The following is an 11,612-nucleotide window of genomic DNA, read 5'->3' as shown; positions in this document are numbered from 1 at the left end:
AAAAGAAAACAATAAATCAAATAAAAAGTGGTATCATCAATGGGTGTGGGTCAATCAAATCTTGTGGCCCTAACACTAAAGGGTTTGTTCGCGGATTTAAAGAGTCCGTATTAACGTATGTAAAAAGTGGGTGTCCACCTGTGTATGAATTGAAATTGGAGAATGTAGTTGTTAATTAATTAGGCCGATAGGCCTTCCTTTGGAACAGACTTTCGTCGTTCCTTTGGCTCTCGTGTTGACACGTGGACAGTCGTCCCTTCGTCATCTTTTTCTTTCGGATGTTGACACCTGGCTTGTACATTTATCAGGGTTCGAGTTTCTCTGAGCATGGCTCAGGTTTTGAAGCACGAAACCTGAAGCACGATGAGCACTTGATTTCTAAGGCGGTGGAGGCCTTTTATGAACGGGACGTGGATTCCATGAGGGCGGCGTCTCGGATGGAGAAGTTTTTGTGCAATAAGGAGATGGTAGATGTCTCTGTGAGGATGTCAAGGGCCATGTATGCTCAGTTCGTGCACCAAGCCTTTCAGGCACCGCGTTGCTCAGTTGTAAAGAAGAAATGGGATTGAAAAAACCAAGAGGCGTATATACACACATTGGGTTGAATAATTTAGTGCACATTGAGGCAATGACACGGCTTAGAGCCGCTGTAATGATCAATAAATAGTCAGGCAAGATGCATCATTGCCTCAATTATTTGTAGGATCAGGTTGTATTTAGTGTTTGACAGGTCTTTCCATTTTTTGTAGTTCTGGGTTAGAATTGTTTTGCTTCCAGGAACGTCAATATTGCCAAGACCTTGATTTCAAGTTTTTTGAAACAGAAGAGTTTTTGGGTGTTACAAATGGTGGAGTTTGCAGATTGAAGCTGTGTTTTATGAAGGGTATCTGCGAGAGATGTTATCATAGTTTTTTATTTTGAGGAAACCCAAACCTGTAATAGCGTTTTTCTGGGTTACCCTTTAAGGTGTCACAAGGGTTCCCAAACTGAGGGTTTTAAGCTGCTTTTAGAGGGTTTTCTGAACCAGGATCTGGGTATTTTGAGAAATGTCAGGGGAAGAGTATTTGGAGGTCAAGTTCAGGCTCCATGATGGTACAGACGTTGGTCCCAGAAGATATTTATCTGCCACCACTGTTGCCACCTTGAAGGAAAGCGTCCTTGCACAATGGCCCAAAGGTAAGGATTTCATTTCTATCATTTTTTTAATAATTTTACGTCTATTTAGTTAGTCTGGAATCTCAGGCCTCGTTATTATTATAGATCAGTTTTTGGTTGAAGGTGCATTTTTCGGATACTCTTCCGCTTGCAGGGCTTTGCCATCTTTCTCTTGGAACTTGAAAACAGAAATTCTTGGCCACAGATCTAGGATTTTAAAATAGGTCCAATCCCACAACTCACACACACACACCTGAAAATAAATAGTAAAGTTTGATAGCGCAGGGTGGTTTATAGATCTGGTGAGTGTGTGGACTGGACAATAGTTCACAGCCTTGTGTGTGTAGTACACCCATTGGAAACAGGTCATGATTGGTTGGTCTGAAACCTCTTTCACTGCGTTGGCCAGGCCACAAATAGACCAACAGCCCTGAGGCTAAGCAACAATAGCAACAACCAGTACAATATCGACAGCTAGGCGTCAGATCATCATTGCAGCAGAGCTACAATAAATACTACACATAGTTATCCATCAGGCAGGGGGAGCGAGGAAACTGGAATTTGAACCTGGTTCATCCTCACGACAACTGCTCGAAGTTGCCTCTTGGCCACAGCCTGGTGCATGAACACATACATGTTTGCGTGTGTTTGACTGGAACAGAGAAATATGTATAACTGTTCGAGATGGGTTCTGGTTCGTGATTTACTGTGTTGAGAATTACTAGATCTGCAAATTCTGCTTAATTCTGTTTAGAATCCTCCATATTTTAGGCAGGTCATTTACATTGTGGCAGAGGATTATCTCTGCAGTCCATTCATCGAGAGATATGATAAGAGATCCCTGGTTGCAACATTCTACTTAATTTTAACCAAAAGATTTGAAGATAATGATTAAATAAGCAGATTTGGCATGAATTGAGGCTCGAGCGAATGCTAGGTCTCATTGCAAATACAGTGGAGGGGTGGATTTGAGGATTTTTATTTATCATATGACTATTATGCATTTGTATAATATCATCCTGGGGTTTGTGAAAAGGAAGAGCCTGCCCTTGATCAGGTTTTCTTGCTAGAGCAATGGAACAATAACGGAGGGCACCGCGTTGCTCAGTTGTAAAGAAGAAATGGGATTGAAAAAACCAAGAGGCGTATATACACACATTGGGTTGAATAATTTAGTGCACATTGAGGCAATGACACGGCTTAGAGCCGCTGTAATGATCAATAAATAGTCAGGCAAGATGCATCATTGCCTCAATTATTTGTAGGATCAAGCTGTATTTAGTGTTTGACAGGTCTTTCCATTTTTTGTAGTTCTGGGTTAGAATTGTTTTGCTTCCAGGAACGTCAATATTGCCAAGACCTTGATTTCAAGTTTTTTCAAACAGAAGAGTTTTTGGGTGTTACAAATGGTGGAGTTTGCAGATTGAAGCTGTGTTTTATGAAGGGTATCTGCGAGAGATGTTATCATAGTTTTTTATTTTGAGGAAACTAGTGTAGTAAGGGAACTTTCTGTGAACAATGAGTAATTATGTGCTACTGTAATCCAGTAGAATTCGTGGGGTAGCCTCTTGTGTCCATGACCCAACAATAAATTTCTGTTGGCACCCTTTAATGCAGTCAGTTTTATTTCAAATTTCTGTCTGACAGGGAGGTCTATAGAACAACACTTGTGTCAAAATGAAGTTGTCCTGGCTATCGACTACCTTTCTTTATGATTTAGTTCTTTCTCAGAATCTGATCATGAACCCCCCTGGCCCGTTCCAGATCTGCAACACCGGCACACGCTTTCATTATGGTAGCATAAGTAAACTTGTTCGGCGACACCAGTTGGCTCTGCATTTGCTCGAAAAGTTTGAGGGCTTCCTCATATTGCCCATTCTGAGCGTAACCCGTGATCAACGAAGTCCACGAGATGACATCTCGTTCAGCTATATTGCCAAACACTTGGCGTGTAGTATCCAAATCCCTGCATTTTATGTACATGTTTATCAAATTGTTTTGTAAGAAGAAATGCTCTTGAAACCCACATTTGATGATGTGGGCATGTGCAATCTTTCCATTCAACAGCGATCTGATGTTGGCACAGTCATTCAAGAGACGGCTAACGTTGGAAACCTATAGTTGGTGCATGTGTTCTTTATGTGGAACTAATTTCAATTTTTAACTTTATTTTCTTTAGAGCTGAAAAACCATTACATATTATGCGGGGCTATGGTATCCCACATATTTGTTCTATTTATCCCTTTGGCCATAAGCAAACCTATCTCATCTCATAGAACAAGAAAAGAGGTTGTGCTAAAGTGACCTCTTTGTATTGCTAACATGAGAAGAGTATTTCTGTGTGTCTCTCTATTTTCTTCAGCTTAATTTACTTTCTACTAAGACAATGAATCTCAGGGAATTGAAGTGTGCAAAAATAGCATTCATTAACGTGGGGCTATGAAATTTCTGTTTTTAACTGTCAAGGAATTCATCCTGGTCATTTGTTGTCCTTAACATAAATATTTAAGGTAGTGAGCATCTACATTGTTTGACATGCATACCCATACTGTATTTGGTATTTCTTCCTTGAAATAGAATGGAGATGTTCAATACACTATTGTTTAATGTAACATTTATGCCTTTTATTTATTATATATAATTTTGATATTTTCTTATTGGTATCTCCATGCATCTTACAAAGTGGTGAAAAATGTGTCTTATAGGGATGATTTTACTGATGTGTCTTTTCTTGATACTGATAATTGATGGCAGATGTTCACACTACCGCCGGAGATGCCAAATAAGGGCTCCGTCTTGTAATGAAGTCTTTGACTGTAGGAATTGTCATAATGAGGCCAAAGTATGCTTCTTTTTCTTTACTTCTTTCGTAGCTATTTCAAGTTCAACGGTTGTGTTTGGTTTATATACTTGTTAAAATAGAACTATAAAATTACGTCTCTTCTAATTTCATTTGTGAGGGTATAGTATGGTTTGATCTCATATCTGAACAGAATTCAATGGATGTCCATCCACATGACAGACATAATGTACCGCGCCATGAAGTTCGAAAGGTAAGGTTCTATCTTGTTTTCCAGTTAGATGTTATTCATTATGATGTTTGTCTTAATGCTCTGAACAATATGTATTCTTTGTAATTTTCTGAAGGTAGATTTGAAAGAGCTGAGCCTTTTTAATTTTAATAATGTGCAGAAAATTTAGAGGTAAACACTAATGCTTCTTGAGTTATTTTAAAAATGATTATGCACTGTCATTTTGTAGGTTCAGCAAACCTGCGTTACTTGTGGTGTTTGTATGGGAAATTACTTCTGTGAAAAATGCAATTTCTTTGATGATGAGGTACGTTTTTAATGCCTTTTCAGGTTTAATAGTTCTGGTTTAGGAAAACAGAGAGTTTCACTCTTACAAAATTATAAAAAGATGGTTTGGATGTATACACTTTCGGTTCTAATTGTACTTGCCACTTTGGTTTCCAGGACTCAAAACAGCAATACCACTGTGACGGATGTGGAATTTGCAGGTATGCTTTTCTCTTTTTCCTTTGATGTTTCTTGCTCTCTTGTAAAGTAATCTTTCATGCTATTGTGAAATGTATTAGATGTATTTCTTGCCTTTGACTTTAGCTACTTGTGCTGGTTTTCAGAACAGGCAGCAACGATAATTTCTTCCACTGTTATAAATGTGGTATGTTCTTTATGACTTCTCAAATTATCACCGCTTCTTCCCTTGTTTCATTGTAGTGCGAGAATGATTTATTTGCTCATGTACCTTTTTCTAGGATGTTGCCACTCTATCCGCTTGAAGGATTGCCACCCTTGTGTGGAAAAAGCAATGCACCAAAGACACGCACACATGGATCACCCCAACCTTAACCTGGCTTTACTGACTGTTCTACGCATGTTCAGGTGCAATTGAAGATTTTACTCTCCTCGTTGGTCTTATGAAATTTTATAAATTGACCTAAGAAATATCTGAACTCTTCCATAAGAACTACTCTTTTACATTACCCCATAAAGAAATGAGAACCCTTACCAGATTACAATGATTTCTGCTATGATAAGCATTCTTACTCACAAGATTTTGTTTCTCATCAGTTGATATCCGTACCCACTTCTAGAGCTAGCTTCGGATTACCTAGCTATACTGGGTGCATTTATGTTATTTTTCTCTTGCTCTGATACAAACAACATCAGTGGTTTCAGTGTCCTGCCTTGTGTACCATGTCTGACTTGTAGTTGTTATATATGTGATGGCAAGATATCTTATTATAGTAGAATACCTGATATGCTTGATATGATAAAAGTTAAATAGTTGACTTTGCTCATGTCCATCAAAAATCAGTTGACTTCGCTTAATGATCAATTAGCTTTGCTCATGTCTATCAAAATTTTGGAATAGTCATATCCCTGTATTGAGATTTTATTCCACACGATCAATAATCCCCTTTTTGTCCACCTATGTCTTTACACGCAATACTGTCCTAAAGCGTTATCCTGTAGGTACACTTCAGTAAGTTTCATATGTGGCCTGTTTTGTGCCCTGGCTCACAACCTCTTGTTTCCAGTCTACCTATACTATTACACAATACAAGATATACTTGCACTGATATGCCCATTGATGGTACCTTCTTCAGCAATCTGTGGTCACAGTAGCAGCTTTAATTTTATTTCAAATTTCTTGCCATTCTAACATGTTTGTTTGTCCTTTGCAGATTTGCTTGTCCAGTGTGCTCCAAATTTGTCTGTGATATGTCTAAATTGTGGGGGAAACTTGACCGAGAGGTAGATATTGTCGACAAGATGAACATCTTGAAGTCAACTTGCAATGGGTTGTATAAAGAGTAGCTTATTATATGTGTTTTTGCTAATTTTGATTTCTCATATTTGAAATTTTCTTTCGTCCAATGGCAATTGATTTTTTAAGTTTCTTGAGTGGATTCTGATATTTTTTTTTGTCATGTAGGTTTCTTTGACTCCAATGCCTGAAGCTTACCAGAACAAAATGGTAAGTTGTCTGATGTTAATGTGGTATAATTTGGAGGCATATTTTAGAGCCCATTAGTGGCGTGGGAGAAAATACCTCACCACTTTCTCGTCGGTCATTTGAGCAGGTTTGGATCTTATGCAATGACTGTGGAGTAACTTCTGAAGTAATTATTCACATTGTTGCACACAAGTGTCAAAGTTGCAATTCTTATAACACCCGGCAGACCAGGGGAGGTCCTTCTGCAAGTTCATGTAGATCTCATCTTTTATATTCTCAAATGTTCAGATTCATGTATCCCTCTTTACCACTCGTAAGGTTGCCTTAGCACTGATTATGTGGCATGAAAAACAACTGTACTGCAAATTGCTATGCAGTGGCATACTGTAAGAATTCATTGTAACCGCTCAGTTTTTGCGGCACTACTCTACGGCTGTTAACATCATAACACAGTTGACATATCTCGCTGCTTGCAACTATGTTGACATAGGGGAATGAAATTGTAAAAAACACAAGTTATCAATTGGTCCATAAATGGTATTACCGACCTTTTTAAATTTGTTTGGAAGATCCTATGTCTTATATTCTATGATGGAATTACCTTGTTGTTCATATACCATCACACAGTGGAACTGTTAAATTAATTAATATGCTTCCATAGTATTTAATACAACTGAAAAGCCTAAATCCAGTTTCATATATCTCACATTTACTCAGGTTGAGTTTATGGGTTCTTTTTATGCCTCATGACACAGAAAGCGTGAATATCCAATTCAATTTATTAAGAACAGGGCATGGTAAACTCATACATGAACACTTAAACAACTTGAGATTTCTATGATAATATATGTGTAACCAAAATTCCTTCCTGCTTTTTAGTCCGCACAAGATATTCTCGTTATTTGCTTAAATGCAAAAAAGCCCGCACAAGATATTCTCGTTATTTGCTTAAATGCAATTATTTCTATTAAGTTACTACTATTATTTGCTTAAATGCAATTATTTCTATTAAGTTACTATTAGCAATTGTAATGAATTTCTGCTATATGTTCCGAAAAGCCTGGCTTCCAATTACAAAAGTAGTTCAAGTTTGCTATTTAAATTTTGTATTAAATTGGATTCCGAAACTTGTTAAACAATATCTGCAAATTCCCTGATTTATTATTCAAATATCCCCATGGTCTTAAGATAAATTAATGAAATGGTCTCACTAAGAGTTATTCTATTGTTAAATTCTATTGTTAAGCAGCAAAGGCGGATCATGAAGTGTAATTGTCTGTTGAATATCTCACTGCTTGCAACTATGTTGACATAGGGGAATGAGGGAGAAGTTTCCTGTCACATCCTTTACAGATGTTATGTCAAGAAAACGGAAATGTATGTTTATAAACCGTCTTCCCATTATCGCGATGAAGCCCTTGGAAGGATTCCTTCTCACTTATTCCAAGCCCTATCATTCCAAAATCTATCTTTCATCCATCAGCTCTGTATATATTTTATTCCCATACTCCTAAAATTGTGAGCATCATGTAATCTACCCAGAAAGTTTTTGATTTGCAACTGAATCTGATACCTATCTTACTTACAGAAAATTAGTAATGGTTTAGAATGAAGATGGAGACTGTATCCTCACAAAGGGAGTACTATCTGAGAAAGAAAGTGATCTTAACAAAGGGGATGATACTGACTTGAATATTTTGTAATTGTATTACTGACCTTTTTAAATTTGTTTGGAAGATCCTATGTCTTATATTCTATGATGGAATTACCTTGTCGTTAGTATACCATCACACAGTGGAAACTATTAAATTAATTAATATGTTTCCATAGTATTTAATAGAACTGAAAAGCCTAAATGTGGTAAGAGATAATAGTTATTCATTGTTGGGATTTAATAATTTTTCCTCTAATTGTTATAATCATATTGGTAACTGTGATTTGCTTTTAATCCTTAATACACAAATTAATACATTTTTAAACATTTAAGCAATCCTGCCTGAATTGTTTACTGGTGGTATTATTTTGCAAAGGTGATGTTTTATTTGTATTTGAGGTGGATGCATTTTGATTGTTTTAATATTGTGAATTATATGTCGTCTTAATTCTAGCAATGACTTAAGATCTCAAATCTTGTGTTTACTTTACAAACTTCATCTTATGTTTTAAGCATTTTTATTGCTCATCCAGACTTCAAGACCCAAACAATAGTGTAATTAGAAGGCCTTTAGCTAGCTCAAATTGCTCATCCATTAGGCTTGAACCAACATCTCTTCTAGAGAAATTCAACAATTCTAATTTAATAATCCTATCGGCCTCTCTTTGTACCTTTTGGGACAATTGCTAGTTACACCTCTTTCTACCTAAAGTTCACATATATATATTTAGGCCGATAGGCCTTCCTTTGAAAGACCTTTTTCGTCGTCCTTTTGTTTGTGAGACTGACACTTGGCATCCACATTCAGCGGGAAATTGTTCAAGCGTTTCTGTTAGCAGTTAAGTGGAAAAACGCAAAACGCAGACTCGGATTTCATAGATCCTGTATGGCTGATAGGTAAGGCCACCAGATAACCATGGACTCCATAAATATTGCAGATAACTATGCCCTCATTAATTCAAACTAATGACATGGAGGCTTATCCCGACAAATATGGCATGCCTGACTTCGCAACGCCTTCACCGCATTCGATTATCAGTGTTTCAAGGGAAGTGGGATATAAATTCAGGAACCATATCTGCCTTCACCACCAACGCAAGAAGGAAGCCTTTGTTTGTCCTACATAATACTACCATAGCGAGAGAAGACCATTTGCGCAGAAAGGAAAATGGCGAGCTCTACTGCAGGCCAGGTTATCAAATGCAAAGGTAATTACTCCAGTTGAGTTCAGTTCAGTGCAAAGAGTCATGGCCACATTCTATTTATTTCATGTATATCATTTCAGGGCAAAATTGAATTTCAGGGTTAAGTTGGATTTATGCAAACTGTATGTGTGCTTCTTGAAATCTGATATATTTTGATATTTGTATATCTGTTGCAGCTGCTGTTGCCTGGGCAGCAGGGGAGCCTCTGAAGATTGAAGAAGTGGAGGTGGCTCCCCCACAGGCAATGGAAGTCAGAATTAAAATTCATTATACTGCCTTGTGTCATACAGACGTTTATTTCTGGGAAGCAAAGGTATGCTTTGAAAAATTATTGGAACTAAATTTATTAAACATCAATAAAAATTAAAGTCTGGATATGTGGCATTCCCCTGCACTGTATGATACATTAGCTTCCTCTTTATACAATTAAGTCACTACAAACATTGATTATTACATATTTTCAACAGTGAAATTAAATTACTGATACTCATACTGCTTTCTGTTGCAGGGCCAAACCCCTCTCTTTCCCCGCATTTTGGGACATGAAGCAGCTGGGTATGCACTCTGTTTTTTATTCAAAATAAATTAATTAGTTATACTAGTAGGCATGTAGAATTTCAGAAGGGAAAAAGAGACAGAAACTTTGTGATTTATTGTTCACTAACTATAGGTTGGTTGACACAGGGTTGTTGAGAGTGTTGGAGAAGGGGTGACTGACCTCAAGGAGGGTGACACTGTGCTTCCTGTATTTACTGGAGAATGTGGAGAATGCAGACACTGCAAGTCAGAGGAGAGAAACATGTGTGATCTTCTGAGAATTAACACTGAGAGAGGGGTTATGATAACTGATGGAAAAACAAGGTTTTCAAAAGATGGGAAACCGATTTACCATTTCCTTGGTACATCGACTTTCAGCGAGTACACTGTTGCTCATGCCGGTTGTGTTGCCAAAATTAATCCAGAGGCCCCTCTTGACAAAGTCTGTGTTCTGAGTTGTGGTGCCTCAACAGGTAACTACTTCATGCGAACTTCTTAATGTACTTGGTTGATGATTGTGAAACCCATGATCGTTTCCTAGATTAGAAATGTCATGCAAACTTCATTTTGCTGTGGATTCAGGGATGGGTGCGGCTTTGAATGTAGCCAAACCCAAGAAGGGTTCAACAGTAGCAGTATTTGGCCTTGGGGCTGTTGGGCTTGGTGTAAGTACTAACGAAAAGTGTACTCTCTTTATGTTCGTGTCAATACTCTTATTTTACAGTCATTAATGGATTATGATGATTATTTAATAGTTCAGCACTGTTCCTGAATATTTTGGGACCAATATCATGAGTGTACCCTTTAGTTTTCTGTTACGCATCTTGTTTGGGTTAATCTATGCAGGCTGCTGAATGTTCGTGTCAATACTCTTATTTTACAGTCATTAATGGATTATGATGATTATTTAATAGTTCAGCACTGTTCCTGAATATTTTGGGACCAATATCATGAGTGTACCCTTTAGTTTTCTGTTACGCATCTTGTTTGGGTTAATCTATGCAGGCTGCTGAAGGGGCAAGAATTGCAGGAGCTTCTCGAATAATTGGAATCGATTTAAACAGTGAAAGATTTGAAAAAGGTTGAAAATTGACCATTTCCACCATTTGTTAATCAGTGTATATATGTTAAATTGCCCATTTCCGTCATTTGTGAGTCAGTGTGTATATGTTTGACTGAAGAATTGCCTTTCCTTTCTAATTTTTTTGATCCTTTTACAGCAAAACTCTTTGGTGTAACGGAATTTATTAATCCACTGGACCACGCCAAGCCTGTTCAAGAGGTCATTCAGTTTATATTAATTAACTTTTAAAGCTGAAGACAGTTTTACCTTGCCTTGCATTCCATTGGTACAACATGGGGGATATTTAATCTGTGCAGCAGTGGGAACTAAGTTACTAACACATCAATGCCTTGCTCACTACCATTTGCAAGTAAAGTTCCAGAAACAACTGCCATTGAGGCAGTGTCACATGTGCTTATACTTCTCATAAAAGCCTTCTTACAGAAATGCTCTTTGGCTTCACCAACCAGTCCACATACAGTGGATGCACCTTGGCAACAACAGTTTCTAACTATATCAGAGAAATTAGCTTCAGCAGAAAAAGTGTAGCAGGAGGTGGCAGATGAGGCCCACTTATTAACAAGCTTGTACATTTCTCTTGCCCTTATTTGTTGCAATATTTCTAGCATAATCGGATCACTACATGAGTATTTGACCCAACTTTTAGCACATCCTCTGACGCAGCGACTGCCATCACTCTAAAATTGCAGGAGGAATGTTAACTATGATATGTGACTTGTGCCTATCATCTGCACAACTCACTTCTGAAATAGTGGTCATACTGTAGCAAATTTGTTGTTGAACTTCTCCTCAGAGAAAATTTACATTATCATAGGCTCAGTAAACCTCTGATCTTATTTACAATCAAATATCACCACTTAGAAGTTGTCAGTACTCATCAATTGTCTTACAGTTGAGGAAGTTTCTTCTTGATTTGATTTTCATTTGATCCAAGTTGTACCACTTGCCAACCAAGGGCAATGCCGCAATTGTCCTCTGAGCCCATTCTTATAAA

At 37.5% G+C, this 11,612-nt stretch overlaps 2 protein-coding genes across 7 annotated transcripts; both read left to right on the top strand.

The window, feature by feature from the left end:
• Positions 1 to 317: 317 nt before the first annotated feature.
• Positions 318 to 6,701, top strand: LOC149182452 (E3 ubiquitin-protein ligase RZFP34-like). Of its 6 annotated transcripts, none has more exons than XM_089416846.1 (11): positions 318 to 671; positions 824 to 1,176; positions 3,910 to 3,997; positions 4,178 to 4,208; positions 4,417 to 4,494; positions 4,632 to 4,675; positions 4,799 to 4,839; positions 4,934 to 5,060; positions 5,867 to 5,936; positions 6,118 to 6,159; positions 6,266 to 6,701. In XM_089416846.1, exons 3-11 carry the CDS (start codon positions 3,957 to 3,959, stop codon positions 6,464 to 6,466), a joined length of 675 nt encoding a protein of 224 aa, XP_089272972.1. In that variant the 5' UTR covers positions 318 to 671; positions 824 to 1,176; positions 3,910 to 3,956; the 3' UTR covers positions 6,467 to 6,701. The 6 variants fall into 6 exon arrangements, with proteins under 6 accessions (XP_089272972.1, XP_089272970.1, XP_089272974.1 ...); XM_089416844.1 differs by having other exon boundaries at positions 4,149 to 4,208; XM_089416848.1 differs by having other exon boundaries at positions 4,149 to 4,208; positions 5,867 to 5,983; positions 6,266 to 6,308.
• A 1,824-nt stretch (positions 6,702 to 8,525) lies between these two features.
• Positions 8,526 to 11,017, top strand: LOC149182451 (alcohol dehydrogenase 1-like). The gene is made up of 7 exons (XM_089416843.1): positions 8,526 to 9,000; positions 9,174 to 9,310; positions 9,506 to 9,552; positions 9,682 to 10,007; positions 10,117 to 10,199; positions 10,540 to 10,615; positions 10,755 to 11,017. The coding sequence occupies exons 1-7, from the start codon at positions 8,961 to 8,963 to the stop codon at positions 10,844 to 10,846; spliced, it is 801 nt and encodes a 266-aa protein (XP_089272969.1). The 5' UTR covers positions 8,526 to 8,960; the 3' UTR covers positions 10,847 to 11,017.
• The last annotated feature ends 595 nt before the right edge of the window (positions 11,018 to 11,612 follow it).

Source organism: Pinus tabuliformis, chromosome 3_2 (genome assembly GCF_031772625.1).
Source record: "Pinus tabuliformis cultivar Carrire ecotype Pingquan chromosome 3_2, CPIR1, whole genome shotgun sequence".
NCBI classification, from domain to species: domain Eukaryota; kingdom Viridiplantae; phylum Streptophyta; class Pinopsida; order Pinales; family Pinaceae; genus Pinus; species Pinus tabuliformis.
Note: the sequence above shows the minus strand (reverse complement) of the source record. Positions and strands in the feature narration are given on the sequence as shown.

Bases quoted from the DNA above. Each gene is read 5' to 3' on its own strand.
- LOC149182451 (XM_089416843.1), top strand. From the start codon at position 8,961: ATGGCGAGCTCTACTGCAGGCCAGGTTATCAAATGCAAAG. The intron at 9,311-9,505 runs GTATGCTTTGAA...TTTCTGTTGCAG, and splicing joins TTTATTTCTGGGAAGCAAAG to GGCCAAACCCCTCTCTTTCC. The intron at 9,553-9,681 runs GTATGCACTCTG...TGGTTGACACAG, and splicing joins TTGGGACATGAAGCAGCTGG to GGTTGTTGAGAGTGTTGGAG.
- LOC149182452 (XM_089416844.1), top strand. The intron at 4,495-4,631 runs GTACGTTTTTAA...TTTGGTTTCCAG, and splicing joins GCAATTTCTTTGATGATGAG to GACTCAAAACAGCAATACCA. The intron at 4,840-4,933 runs GTATGTTCTTTA...ACCTTTTTCTAG, and splicing joins CTTCCACTGTTATAAATGTG to GATGTTGCCACTCTATCCGC.